Source organism: Populus nigra, chromosome 1, assembly GCF_951802175.1.
Source record: "Populus nigra chromosome 1, ddPopNigr1.1, whole genome shotgun sequence".
In the NCBI taxonomy this organism is placed as follows: domain Eukaryota; kingdom Viridiplantae; phylum Streptophyta; class Magnoliopsida; order Malpighiales; family Salicaceae; genus Populus; species Populus nigra.
Genome location: NC_084852.1, coordinates 49894586 through 49906859, shown reverse-complemented (window position 1 = coordinate 49906859; position 12274 = coordinate 49894586). Strand labels below are relative to the sequence as shown.

The following is a 12274-nucleotide window of genomic DNA, read 5'->3' as shown; positions in this document are numbered from 1 at the left end:
TGTTTTTATACTATTTTTCTTTGAAAGTTTTATATGAATTGTTTCATATTTAATAAATATAACAGTACCAAATAATATGAAAAGTCGAGAATGGATCTTTCATGAAAAGGTTTAAAGTTTTTAATTTGGATTGAATTCAAAATCAACTATTAAATTCAATATGATATATGAGAGCTTAATTAAAAAAACTATTAATTAGTTTCCGTACGTAGTCTAGTTTGCTTAGCAGATTTTAAAACGTTTGCCTTGATTCTATATGCCATATGCATGTAATTTTGTTACGGTATGGCTACTTTCTAAGTTTAAAAACCCATTATTTAAACCATCTAGATGGTGGTCCAGTGGTAAGAGCCTGAGATTAAGAGGTTTGCTTTCTCTGTAGTCTCAGGTTCGAACCCTGTAGTTGCTTATATGATGGCTACTGAAGGCTTACATGGTCGTTAATTTCAGGGCCCGTGGGATTAGTTGAGGTACGCGCAAAATAACCCGGACACCCACATTAAACTAAAAAAAAACCCATCATTAAAAAAAAAAACAAAATCGTGTTAGATCGATCTATAATTGTTTTTTAAATTTAGTATGATATCAAAACTTTAAAATATTCATTACATTCTAAAGTTTAATTAATTAATTAAATTGCTTGATAAACTTCAAAAAATAGGCTGGGAGCGAAGGAGAAATAAGAAATAGCAATCATCCCATTTACAAAGTAATATATAAGTTCTTAAGGGTTTGATCTTCATGTGATCTCAGATTCGAACCATATGGTTGCTAATATGATAACCACTGAAAACTTATATAACTATTAACTTCAAAGCCCGTAGGATTAGTCGAAGTGCACGTAAGTTGGCCCAGATACTCGCGTTAATAATAATAAAAAGTAATATATAGGGTTGAGAATAAATTACAGAAATGAAATAAAGCAATATGATTCATGAGTTATCAAATTAAAATATTTTGAAAAGAAAAAAAATCAATTATTAAATTTAATTTAAAGCATAAAGAACTTGAATTTTAATCTAGATTTTAGAATTAAAGGTATTTAATAAATTTAAAAAGTTCTATAAAAAAATATATTTTGTTGAATATTGGCTTAATATCATATGGCCGTGAGTACTTCACATGTTTAGTGGTATGTATAATAGTATAAGGGAACTTAAGGCATTATATCTTGAGTTTTTAGGATTGTAGTCTAAGATTCATTTTAAAATAGTTTTTTATTTTAAAATATATAAAAATATATTTTTTAATTTTTTTAATAGTAACGTATTAAAATTATAAAACAAATATTAAAAAATATCAATTTAATATATTTTTAAGTTAAAAATATTTTTAAAAAACATCTAAAAATTAAAAAAAAAAATGCAACTTGATTGCTGTGATGGCTAGCGAGCAGGAACGCCACCTAACAGACTTGAATATTTATTGTTATTAGGCAAGTCTTAAAGGAAATTAAACAAGCATTAAATCTTGGTGCAGTAACAAAGTCAGCCGTGTGGTCATAAGAGGAATTGAGTTCTGTTTGAGTTGCTCAGAGGTTTGTGAGTGCATGAAAGGTTGGGTAATTTTATATATAATTTTGTGTGGATTCTCTTTTATATTTTAACCTTAGATTTTTCCAATATATTTGCAGTCTAAATTGAAGAAATTAAAGAGCTTAGCAATCCCTAAAACGCGTGCTCCTGCCTTCAACCAATTGTATAAAGTAACATAGAATATTTCAAAGAGCAAATATGTGAAAGCAAAGTACTCCCTCTGGACTTCTCTCGCCAGAACCTTACCTTAGTGCTAATAAATCTTCTCCTCATCATATTCCTCTACATGTAGTTGCAAGAACAAACTGTTCAACAAGTCCACAAGTGCTCATTCCTTAATAAGCTAACTGATTAGCTGCAGCTTCCTAGCAGCTTCCTAAATCATTTTCCCCCTCTTACTTGCACAAAAATCTCCATCATTACCCTTTGCCCAGCTTAATTTTGTGTTCAATTTGTTGTCATTGGCCTATCATTATATATATATGCATGTATAATGTGCAAGGAATTAAAAAGATCGAGCAGGGGACTGACTTTCATGAAGATATAAACAGCACATGAGGCCTAGCTTCTTCTTTTTCTGTCTTGAGAATGACGATGGCTTACTAGTTACATCATCAAGTGAGCTACAAAACAAGTTTCATGACCACACGAGATCAAATATCAAACCAGCTCACTAATGGGTCTCTGATCCAGTGATAATAAGTTCTTTTCGTACTTGCAAGAGGCCATTGATTCAGATAACTTCTTTATAGAATCTGAGCTTAAAAACTTGTATGTTACAAGAGGAGGGATCGAGGTCATGGTAACCCCTCATCTTGCTGGTGAAGTGAAAAGCTTGCTTTTGTACTATAGATTTTTCCTCTCGAATTGGACGATATCTCACTTGGAATGTAGTCGATTTGGATGCTCAAGGGATTGAAGATACACTCTTTCATGAAACTTGGTGTTCATATTTGAAGATATAAAGCAAATCAATGAGAGAAGACTTGTTGTTGAAGTAAGGGCTTGAAATCAAAGTACAAAAACTTGTTCGTGCACCATTTTAATGGGATTTTTTTCCTTCGGAAGAAACCACCGTATGGCTGGTGTCAAATACAAAATAAAAATGTTTCAAGAGTGGCCATCACAGCTGGTCCGTTGTAACCTTCCATATGGGTGTGCTAATGATCTTGAGCCAGGAAGCGGCCTGGTGATGCTGGGTCTTGAGAGAATGGACGGTCCCTGAAATAAATAAAGGCTAAATTGTTAAGGAGAAAGGGCTTACTGGCTTCAGTCCATAAGGCATCACCCACCCACTAATGTTGACATATGGTCCATAAGTATTATTTAAATAAAATCAAACAAGATTCTCATTGTTTTTCTCAACAAATAGTACACAGAAAACAAGTGCTTTTACATAGAAGTAGAATTAATTTTTATATTTATTCGGTTTCCTTTAATTGTATCATGGAACAATTATTTATTAAAGCAATCCTTAATTAAAATATGCGCATTTTGGAAGTCAACTAATGGAAGGCAAAGTCAGAGACGGTGTTTGCTAATTTAACCCTGTTTCTCAACATAATCGTCATGGTCATGAAGTCGTAATTTCTTAATGAGAAAATTAAGATTACCAAAATTGACTTCCAAAATTGCACACTTAAACAAGTTTTGCCCGCTCTTAAGGTCCTATATATAAAAATTGCACCACGCTATTGAACAAAGCACCGATTTCCATGGCTGGAATTTCCCCAGCATATGGTTTCAAATTCACCGTTCTCACCCTTTTTTCTTCCTTTTCCATTATTCACGCTACAAAAGAAATAAAATCAATGTTTTGTAAGAGCCTAGACCGGAAGCTACATGGGTACAAGAAAGAAAAGCTAACCCATTTTCGTGTTCTTTGGCATGATATTTATAGTGGCTCGAACCCCTCGGTCATGGCCGTAGTGAAGAGCTCAAACAACTCATCAGCAACTCTTAGAGAAATTGGTAGGAAGGGCTCAAGGGTTTTGTGGATCAGCATCACAACAAGAAAAATTCCCAGATGATGGCAGAATAGAATGAAATATTTGTCAGAATAATTAATAGATGGCAGGCAGCCTAATTAAAGTCTAAATCATTAACAAATAGCACAGCTCTTAAAATTCCCTTCCCTCACAAGACAAATTAATCATGGCAAGATAGCTTCCTTGCTATTAATTAATACGACTTTGACAAATTGGAGAGTGTATATGTATAAGTTGGTAAGCGGCGTCTTGACAAGGAGTACCAAAATATGGAAACAAGGCAAGTGCTTTCGCTTTTGCAAATTGCCTTGCCATTACTAATCTTGTCATTCATTTTTAAACAAGAGAGAATCTAGATGAGTTGTAACATATCCCAATACAGTAAAGAAATTGGTAGGCCTAACATGAAAGGCAAACGCTCTGTAACCCTGCTTCTGCGAGCTCCGACCATATTGGACCCAGTGGTTTCAGTCATGTACCCTCCGGGCCTTCCACAAACAGTGAGCAATGTCCGAGCTCAATTCATCGTCAAGGGGAAGAAGGGGTTATTTTCCTTGGATTTTGTTTGTGCCCTTCTTCATCGCTATAAAGATTAGACTTGCTGGACCTACTGCACTAGCAATCTTGCGTAAGATCCCACGATCGGTTTGAGATTCCCACTCTCCTGCAGCCAGTTGAAAGTGGTGTAATCATTCTTGACATTTAGTCCATTGCCTACGTATAATAAAGGAGTATACGATACCGAATCAAGCTGTGAAGTGGTTGAATTTTCTGGCAATTGGGTCATGTACAAAGTTCTTGAGAAGTGTGGAATAAATAAATAAACAAACAAATAAAAAAAACTAGTCAGACTTGAAAAAAATAGCAGTAGTCTGTGTAGGCAGCCACTGAAATTTCAAGTGATTAGAAAGACGGAGGAGAGAGTAAAAAATAAGTAATGTTCTTCTAAATTAGAAGAAAAGAAAAGGCCTTACTGAAAATGATGGAAATAAAAAGAAAATTCAAGAATTTGGTGGATCTACATTCCTAATCTTCTGTCTTCCATGAAGCTGGGCAATAGCCCTTTCAAGGTTATGGTATTCCTAGCTTTCGTGATTGATTCCAAGAGTAAAACAGCACAGCAAAAGGAAAGGGGAAATGATAGAATATTGAGTTGTAGAGTTTCAGCAATAACTTCATCAAGTTTGCGTAGGCTTTGGTTCAAAGCCTTGTCAGCCAGCCCTGCAAGGATGACTGGTTAGAACACTTGCAGCTTCAGATTATGTCATAATTTGAGATCTGGTTGGACTTACTTTATGGGCTATCATTTTAGCTTCAAATTTAAATCAAAATAATAAAAAGTAATTTTCCCATGAATTTATAAATTCAAATACAAAAAAACCATATTAAGTTTGATTAGAAAAATAATTTTATTTGTTAAAAAAATCATTTCAATTTAAAAACTTAAGTTATTAAGTAAATTTTTAAAGTATAATTTATATTGCTCTTTAACATATTCTTTTAAATTAAAATTTACACAAATTCTTTATGAAAATATTTTAATTTTTGATTATTTGATCATTAAAGCTTTAATACTATAACTAATAACTATTTTCATTTTAAAAAGTTGAAAGCATGATTTATATATATATTATTGTCGGGATTGCATGAGCTTTTGTTTTTTAATGCTTTTCAAGAGTGTATTTGCCTTGAAAAAAGTTAAATTATGTTTTTTTATAATTTTAATATGTTGATATAAATAAAACAATAAGAAAACACTTTTAAAAAGTACAATTACCAAACACACATTAAGATTATCACACGAAACTACGATATCATTTAACATTACGATTCAATTGTGCTTTTTAAAATTAAAAAAAAAAATTTGAAAAAAACTTCAAATTACTTTTTTTATCATTTTTACATCCTCATATAAAAAAAACATTTCAACATACATTCAAATAAAAAATTACTTCAAAAACAAATCTCAAGAATCTCATACAAGCTTTGCATTAGAATATCATATCATTATGGAGAGAAAAAAAAGGTTAAAAACAACACGTCAGAAAGTGATATTATGATGTCCAACCCCACATCCCAGGAAGTTGCTTGAGCTTTAATGCACCGAGTCCTCGCCCTGGGTTCAAAAGACTCGAAAAGTCACCGTATGATCAAAGGCCACAAAATTCACTGTACGCACCAACCATAACGTACTGATTGGCTAAAACAGCTAAAGACACAAGGACAATTACCAATAGAAATGCAGCAGTGGTATAAATTAACTTGAGCATGGACAATTCTCCAGAAAGACAGCAAGAAGGTTTGAACAGATTCTAACGTCAATTGCAAGACTTGTATGAGAAACCAACATGTTACTCCGGCCCCGATTGCCTGACGTGAAGGGCTGGCCGGTGGGTCCCCACTGGCTGGAACGTCTTGCCCCCCCACTTCGACAATGGAATCATCAGACCCTTCTGAATGTTTTACCACCGACATGGAAATGTTTGGTCCAACAAACGAGCCCCTCGAAGTACCATTACATTTTTGTCAAGTCAATCTGATTGAATTAAATTGTAAACAAACCATGATGAATTTGACCTACAATACAAAGATCATGATTTGTTTGCAATTCACGAGTTCAACTGAGTTGAATTAATGAAATGTGACAACAATAAATTAAATAAATTTGATGAGAATTTTTTTTATAGACTTGATTGTTATTGTGGTGCATGGTATTTTTTATAAGTGTTTTTCATCTAAAAATACATGAAAATTATTTTTTGAAAATAAAATATATTTTTAAAATACTTTAAAAAATAAAAGTAATTGATATGCTTCCGAACACTCATGAAATAAATGATTGAGATACATAACCTAGATTGGTGGTGGACTTTTCCAAATCTAGCACTGATATGTTACCATATTTCCACATGATTTTGAGAAAAATCCATCTCTACACCTTAATTTGTTGTTATGCCAAAACTTGGAATATATAGAGCCATAAATATAGACAAAGGGCCGGGGTGAGATCGAAAGTTTGTACCAAATCAAACAATTGCTGGCACCAGTTTCAATGTTTCACACTACAATAAACAAGAGTCTATATATACTTAACAAACCCATTAGAATTGACAAAAATCATTATTTAGGGTATGATTTAGAATTATAATGGTAGGATTTCACGTGTAATATTGTAATTGTTTTTGTGGTACTTATGGTTTAAGAATATAAAAAAAAAATTAAAAAAATATTTTTAAATCAAAATTACTGAAATAAAATGCAAACAGTAGCATATCCAGTATAGAACCAATTAAGCAATCATAACCTTAATTTCAAGTCATTCTTAAGAAAACTAATCCACTTTTTTCCTCTCTGTTTTTTCTTCTTAACATCATCAAGACATCAATATGGCAGTGGAAGTCAGTCACGAAAAGTTTGTGGTTGGTAACTACAGTGACAGGAAGGAAAAAAAAAAGAGTTGCATAATAGTAGATCAACAGTTCTGGAAGAATTTATGCAGAATTCACTATATATATATATATACAAGTTTTAGGCATACACCAGCTACTCCAACGTCACCCCACTAAGATATTTTCCCAAGTTTTTCAATTCCCACAATTTACTCCATGGCTCGATCAGTTCCCATCCTTGCTTCCAAATTCATCACTCTCTTACTCCTCTCTTCCTTTGCCACAATCTTGGTCACTGGAGACCAGGATCATGAATTTGTGAGAAGTTTGGACAGGAAGCTACTAGGCCTCAAGAAAGAAAAGCTAAGCCACTTCAAGTTATATTGGCATGACATCCTTACTGGCCAGAACCCCAGCGCCGTCCAAGTTGTGCCACCGCCATCGAACACATCAAGAACAGCTTTTGGGTTAGTGAGAATGATCGATAACCCATTAACCTTAGGGCCTGAAATGAGCTCAAAGTTGGTAGGAAGGGCACAAGGGTTTTATGCACAAGCGTCGCAACAAGATATTGGGTTATTGATGGCCATGAACTTTGCTTTTATTGAAGGTAAGTATAATGGTAGCACTATTACTGTTCTAGGGAAGAACGCAGTGTTCTCGACGGTGAGAGAGATGCCGGTGATCGGAGGAAGCGGACTTTTCCGGTTTGCTAGAGGTTATGTTCAGGCGAGAACTCACAAGCTCGACATGGCCACAGGAGACGCTACAGTTGAGTATAATGTCTACGTTTTTCATTATTGATGGTCGTCCTTTTTTACCTCTTTTTCTTGGTTTTTATTTAACTATTTGCTTTAATTTATGAGGTCCTATTATATATCTATTTCCAATAATAGTGAACACTTTTGATCATTACTTCCATGTTGGTGGGGAGAATTGATTGTCACTGTCAATCGGTACCTGCAGTGTTTTTACACTTTCCTTTGAGAATTATTAAAAGACAAAAAAAATAAAAATAAAAATAAAAATCAGTTTTGATTCAATATTATTCTGTCTAGCTAGATATGATCCGTGCATGCTAATGAGATCCATCAACACATGTAATGTGTTGGTTATATAATTGTAATAAAAATTAAATGCTACTGATATTTGTTTGGCAATACAACACCAATGCTCTAGTAAAAACATATATAAATAAATAAAATTATCAAATTTGTTTTCATAGATTTTATGTCAGAGTTATTCAAAATATTAAAAATTAAATATATATTCTATTTTTTTTTCAATTATGTTTTAAAAATATTTTCTGTATTTAAGTCAAATTACCATTTATAATCATAGACTTATGAATGATGTTATTATATATGTTTTGGTAGTGTTTAGTATTGGAGGTTATTTTTCAAAATATTTTTATATATAAAATGTATTTAAATAAATTTTTATTTTATTTTTTAAAATCTATTTTTAATATTAGTTAGTATATAAAATGATTAAAAAAACAAATTATGTTATTCTTTTTTAAAAAAACTAAATTTTTAACAAAGACGCGGCGGCGAACGACGTTGACATGGGGTTTTTAAAACCTGCAACTTGCATGTTTTCTCCGACACACTCGGTCTGGAGAGTTAAAGTGGATTGTTACTGGGAAAATGACGTCATTTTGTTGGCAGACATAACCATGAATTATGGGGAAATGGGAAACACGTGGCAGTATGAATTACACCTCGGATTCACTCAATTGACATTGCAATTACATCATGAGCCTGGTCTGGGCCTCACATTATGGGCCTCAATTCTACCTATTTCTCAGGTTCAGGTTGGATCCAATCTTCTTGAGTCCAACTCCCAGATTAATTTATATTTATGTAAGCTTAAAATTTTTAAATTTTTTATTTAAAAATATATCAAAATTAATTTTTTAAAAAAATTATTTTTAATATTAGTATATTAAAATGATATAAAAATATTTAAAAAATAATTTAAAATTAAAAAAAATCAAAATATAATTGGACCATAATACCAAAGGGATATTAAATCACTTTACTTATGTTTCTTTTATAAAGGTTATGGATGTACAATAGATTCCCAGTTATGGCAAAGTAGCAGCTGGTCCATGATGTATGCAATCATAGCAACCTTGAGCTTTCCAAACATTTGTTTTTCTCTTTGCTCTTTCCTCCTAGTAATATATATGATCTCGGGTGCAACACAAGGAACAATCATCAAGCATGTTTGAGTTTTGATTCGAGGATCCATCTTCAAGAAAGTTGAATAATTCGATCATAATTAGCAGATCATCTTGAATGTAATGAGATGCTAATCATTGCTTAAGATCCTTGGCATGTAGAATTCTTACAAAATGTATGAAATAATCACCACATTCCCTCTCCTTCATCTTGAAAGTTCGTAGTTATAAAGTGGCTAAGGAATTTCATTAGAGTTCGGTTCAATTGGGCCATTTTAGGGAAAAAGAAATCTCATGTGGACCATCAAAGATCATAGTACGTCGTTACATGCTTGCAAATGGGAATAAATGTCGTGTAAAATGTATATAATCATCACTTTTTCATTGATCGTGTTGATGATGCCGAAAGTGGATCAATAATCAGGAGTTTAATTATGGGTTTAATACTATACTCGAAAGGAGAGCGAGCATATTGCATGTGAGAAATATCCTAATCCCTCAAGCATACGGCGGCATCCCATTATTTGTACCCAACAAATTAACAAACAAATAGCTTTAATATATAGTTCAAAAACCAGGAATATATATCCACATCCCTTTCCTTGCAATGGCTTTAAAGAACTCAAAGTAAATAGAAAAAGCTAGCAAAGCTGATGTGGACCACCATGACAACTTTCCCAATAATATGACCCTTCCATATTTTTTCACTAAATTCTATGCTTTTGCTTCAATATTCTTCTCATCAACCCATGTTATGGTCCATGGTCGGCTGTAGGTACTACTTTCCAATCTTTAAGATTAAGCGGCGGTTTGTTTTTATATTTTAAAATACATTAGATTTTAAAAAAATATTTTTTAAATTCTTTTTTTATGTTTTTAATATGATGATATTAAAAATAAAATAAATTTTCAAGTAAAAATTATTATATATCATAATACCAAACACACAAACAAATCTTGCCCGTAAAAAAATACACACTTTTCTTGGGATTATCTTCATGGTTAGGCAGAAAGGGGGAAGTATCCCTGTAATCCAAGTAAAAAACTACACATCCCCCCATTTTTTTCCCCTTTCCATGGTTGCTAATGACCTTTTAGTAAAGTATTAACTACAAATAGAATTGCTAATCAATTCCAAGAGTGAGTGTTATGCATGCTCTTGGCTTAATTTGCATAATTATCCGCCATCTCCTCCCTATAAAAACTATAGTCACGTCTATCAACTTTCTTCCTGAAGCAAAAACCAGCTCACTCTAGAAAAATACACTTCAAGAATTCAACATCTCTCAAGTCACGTCTTTCCCACATAATAAATCCACATCCAAAAAAAAGCCATATTCTCCAACCATGGCTAGGAGCTACAATAATCACTCCTTCTTAGACTATATTTCCTACTTCTCCATGCCAGTCCACCTCTTCTTTTTTATCTCCATCCTCTTTTCCATTCTATGTCTCTCATGGTACATAAACTATGAGGACAAGTTTGAGGACTTGATCAACCAAGTGAAACTGTTCCTCATGCTTTCTCCTGTAGTTTTACTCCTCCTTGTTCACTGCTTGTCTAGTTGTTTCCCAGTTTTCTTGCCATTTCCGGAGAGGGATTCGCTTCATAGAGCTGGAGGGTCTCCATGGGGTGTTGCTCTTTTGCTTGTTTTCCTCATTTTCATGATCTCTTACCAATCTTCCTTTCGTGAGCTTTGGTAATTCCCTTTGTACACAAAATAATGTTAATTACAGTGTTACATATGTACAAAGAGGGTGTTGTGTGCTAGCTATAAGTGCTGGCAGCTTGCCTTGTTCATCATGGTATATATACAAGACTTGCTTTTGTTTCTGTATTTTTAATTAACTTAATTTCATGTGCTTTTGATATGCTGTTGCATTAATAATTTGTAATCAAATTATTCACAATTTATGACTTCATATGCCCACTCTCATCTTAATTGTTCTCTCTCTCTCTCTCTCTCTCTCTCTCTCTCTCTCTCTATATATATATATATATATATATATATATATATATATATATCAAATTGATTGTGCTACCCTTTGCCAATGATTTTGTTGAAAAATATAATATCAAATCATATTTAATTCTTTACTGGCTTGTTGATAGTCAAGGATTTGTAGCAAATCCCAAGTCTGGTTTGAAGCTTGTAGGCATGAAGTGGTCCATGATGAGATGTGTGGTCACAGCCCACCCCTGACGAAAAGAGAAGGAAAATGGCATGAAGCATCTCTTCTTTAGATTGTGATCTTCATCTGTTGTCAACCTCAAGTAAATGTACCAAACAGAAAGATTTGACACACTGAGTACAATATAATGGGTAGGCAGAGCAGCTGTGTCTCCGCTTCACATGGCAGTGCATAACAAGTTTAATATTTCACTTTAGATTTCAACAATATGAAGAACATTGATAAATTGAATTATTCTATTATCAATATGCGTTGTTATATAAATATTTCTACCATCATAATATTATGGAAATATTTAGAGTTTTAGTCCCTGCGTTTGGGTTGGCCCGGCAAACAAGAAAGATTTTATTATCAATTTAAAGTGGTCCTCTCTACCATTACCCCACTACTGGTATGCTTCTATCAGCTATATGATGAGTGGTCACACCTCAAAAGGATGAAGCGCTTCTTCAAATTATTTCCAATATTAGTATGCCATAGAGAAATTAGAGTCCAATATGGCATAGGCATAGGATTTGATTATAACAAGTTCAGGTATTAACTGAAGGCAAGAAGAGAGACAATAATGGAGGGCGGGGGGAGGGGAGGGGAGGAGATGGCCCAAGAGGTGAAAAAATCTTCCAATCTTGTGGTTCAGAGGACACAACACTTCTGCCTTATTCTATCTTGTTAAAATGTGGTAGACATGGAGTAGCAAGAAATTATAGCAATAAGCTAGAAGGTTTGGGTGAAAATAGATTCGAGAGTGCTTAAAACATTTTCATGGAATTGAAAGACCCTCTCTACCTCTAGCTATGAGACGGTATATATTTCAAGACTTTTCTTGTGCTACTTGTTTCTAGGAATTGGCATTGGGGCAGAAGGGCATGGAATTGGATTTTTCCATATTTAAGTACTGAAATGCTCATACTTAAGCTCTCCCATGCTAGATTGTGTTCTAAACCTCAAATTAAAGAGGCTCAGACATGTTGCCAAATTCGAAGA

The 12274-nt window shown here is 33.3% G+C and overlaps 1 protein-coding gene across 1 annotated transcript; it reads left to right on the top strand.

The window, feature by feature from the left end:
* The first annotated feature begins 7043 nt into the window (after positions 1-7043).
* On the top strand, positions 7044-7824 carry LOC133701137 (dirigent protein 19-like). Its single transcript, XM_062124960.1, has one exon. The coding sequence runs from the start codon at positions 7129-7131 to the stop codon at positions 7714-7716; it is 588 nt and encodes a 195-aa protein (XP_061980944.1). The 5' UTR covers positions 7044-7128; the 3' UTR covers positions 7717-7824.
* The last annotated feature ends 4450 nt before the right edge of the window (positions 7825-12274 follow it).

Bases quoted from the DNA above. Each gene is read 5' to 3' on its own strand.
- LOC133701137 (XM_062124960.1), top strand. From the start codon at position 7,129: ATGGCTCGATCAGTTCCCATCCTTGCTTCCAAATTCATCACTCTCTTA.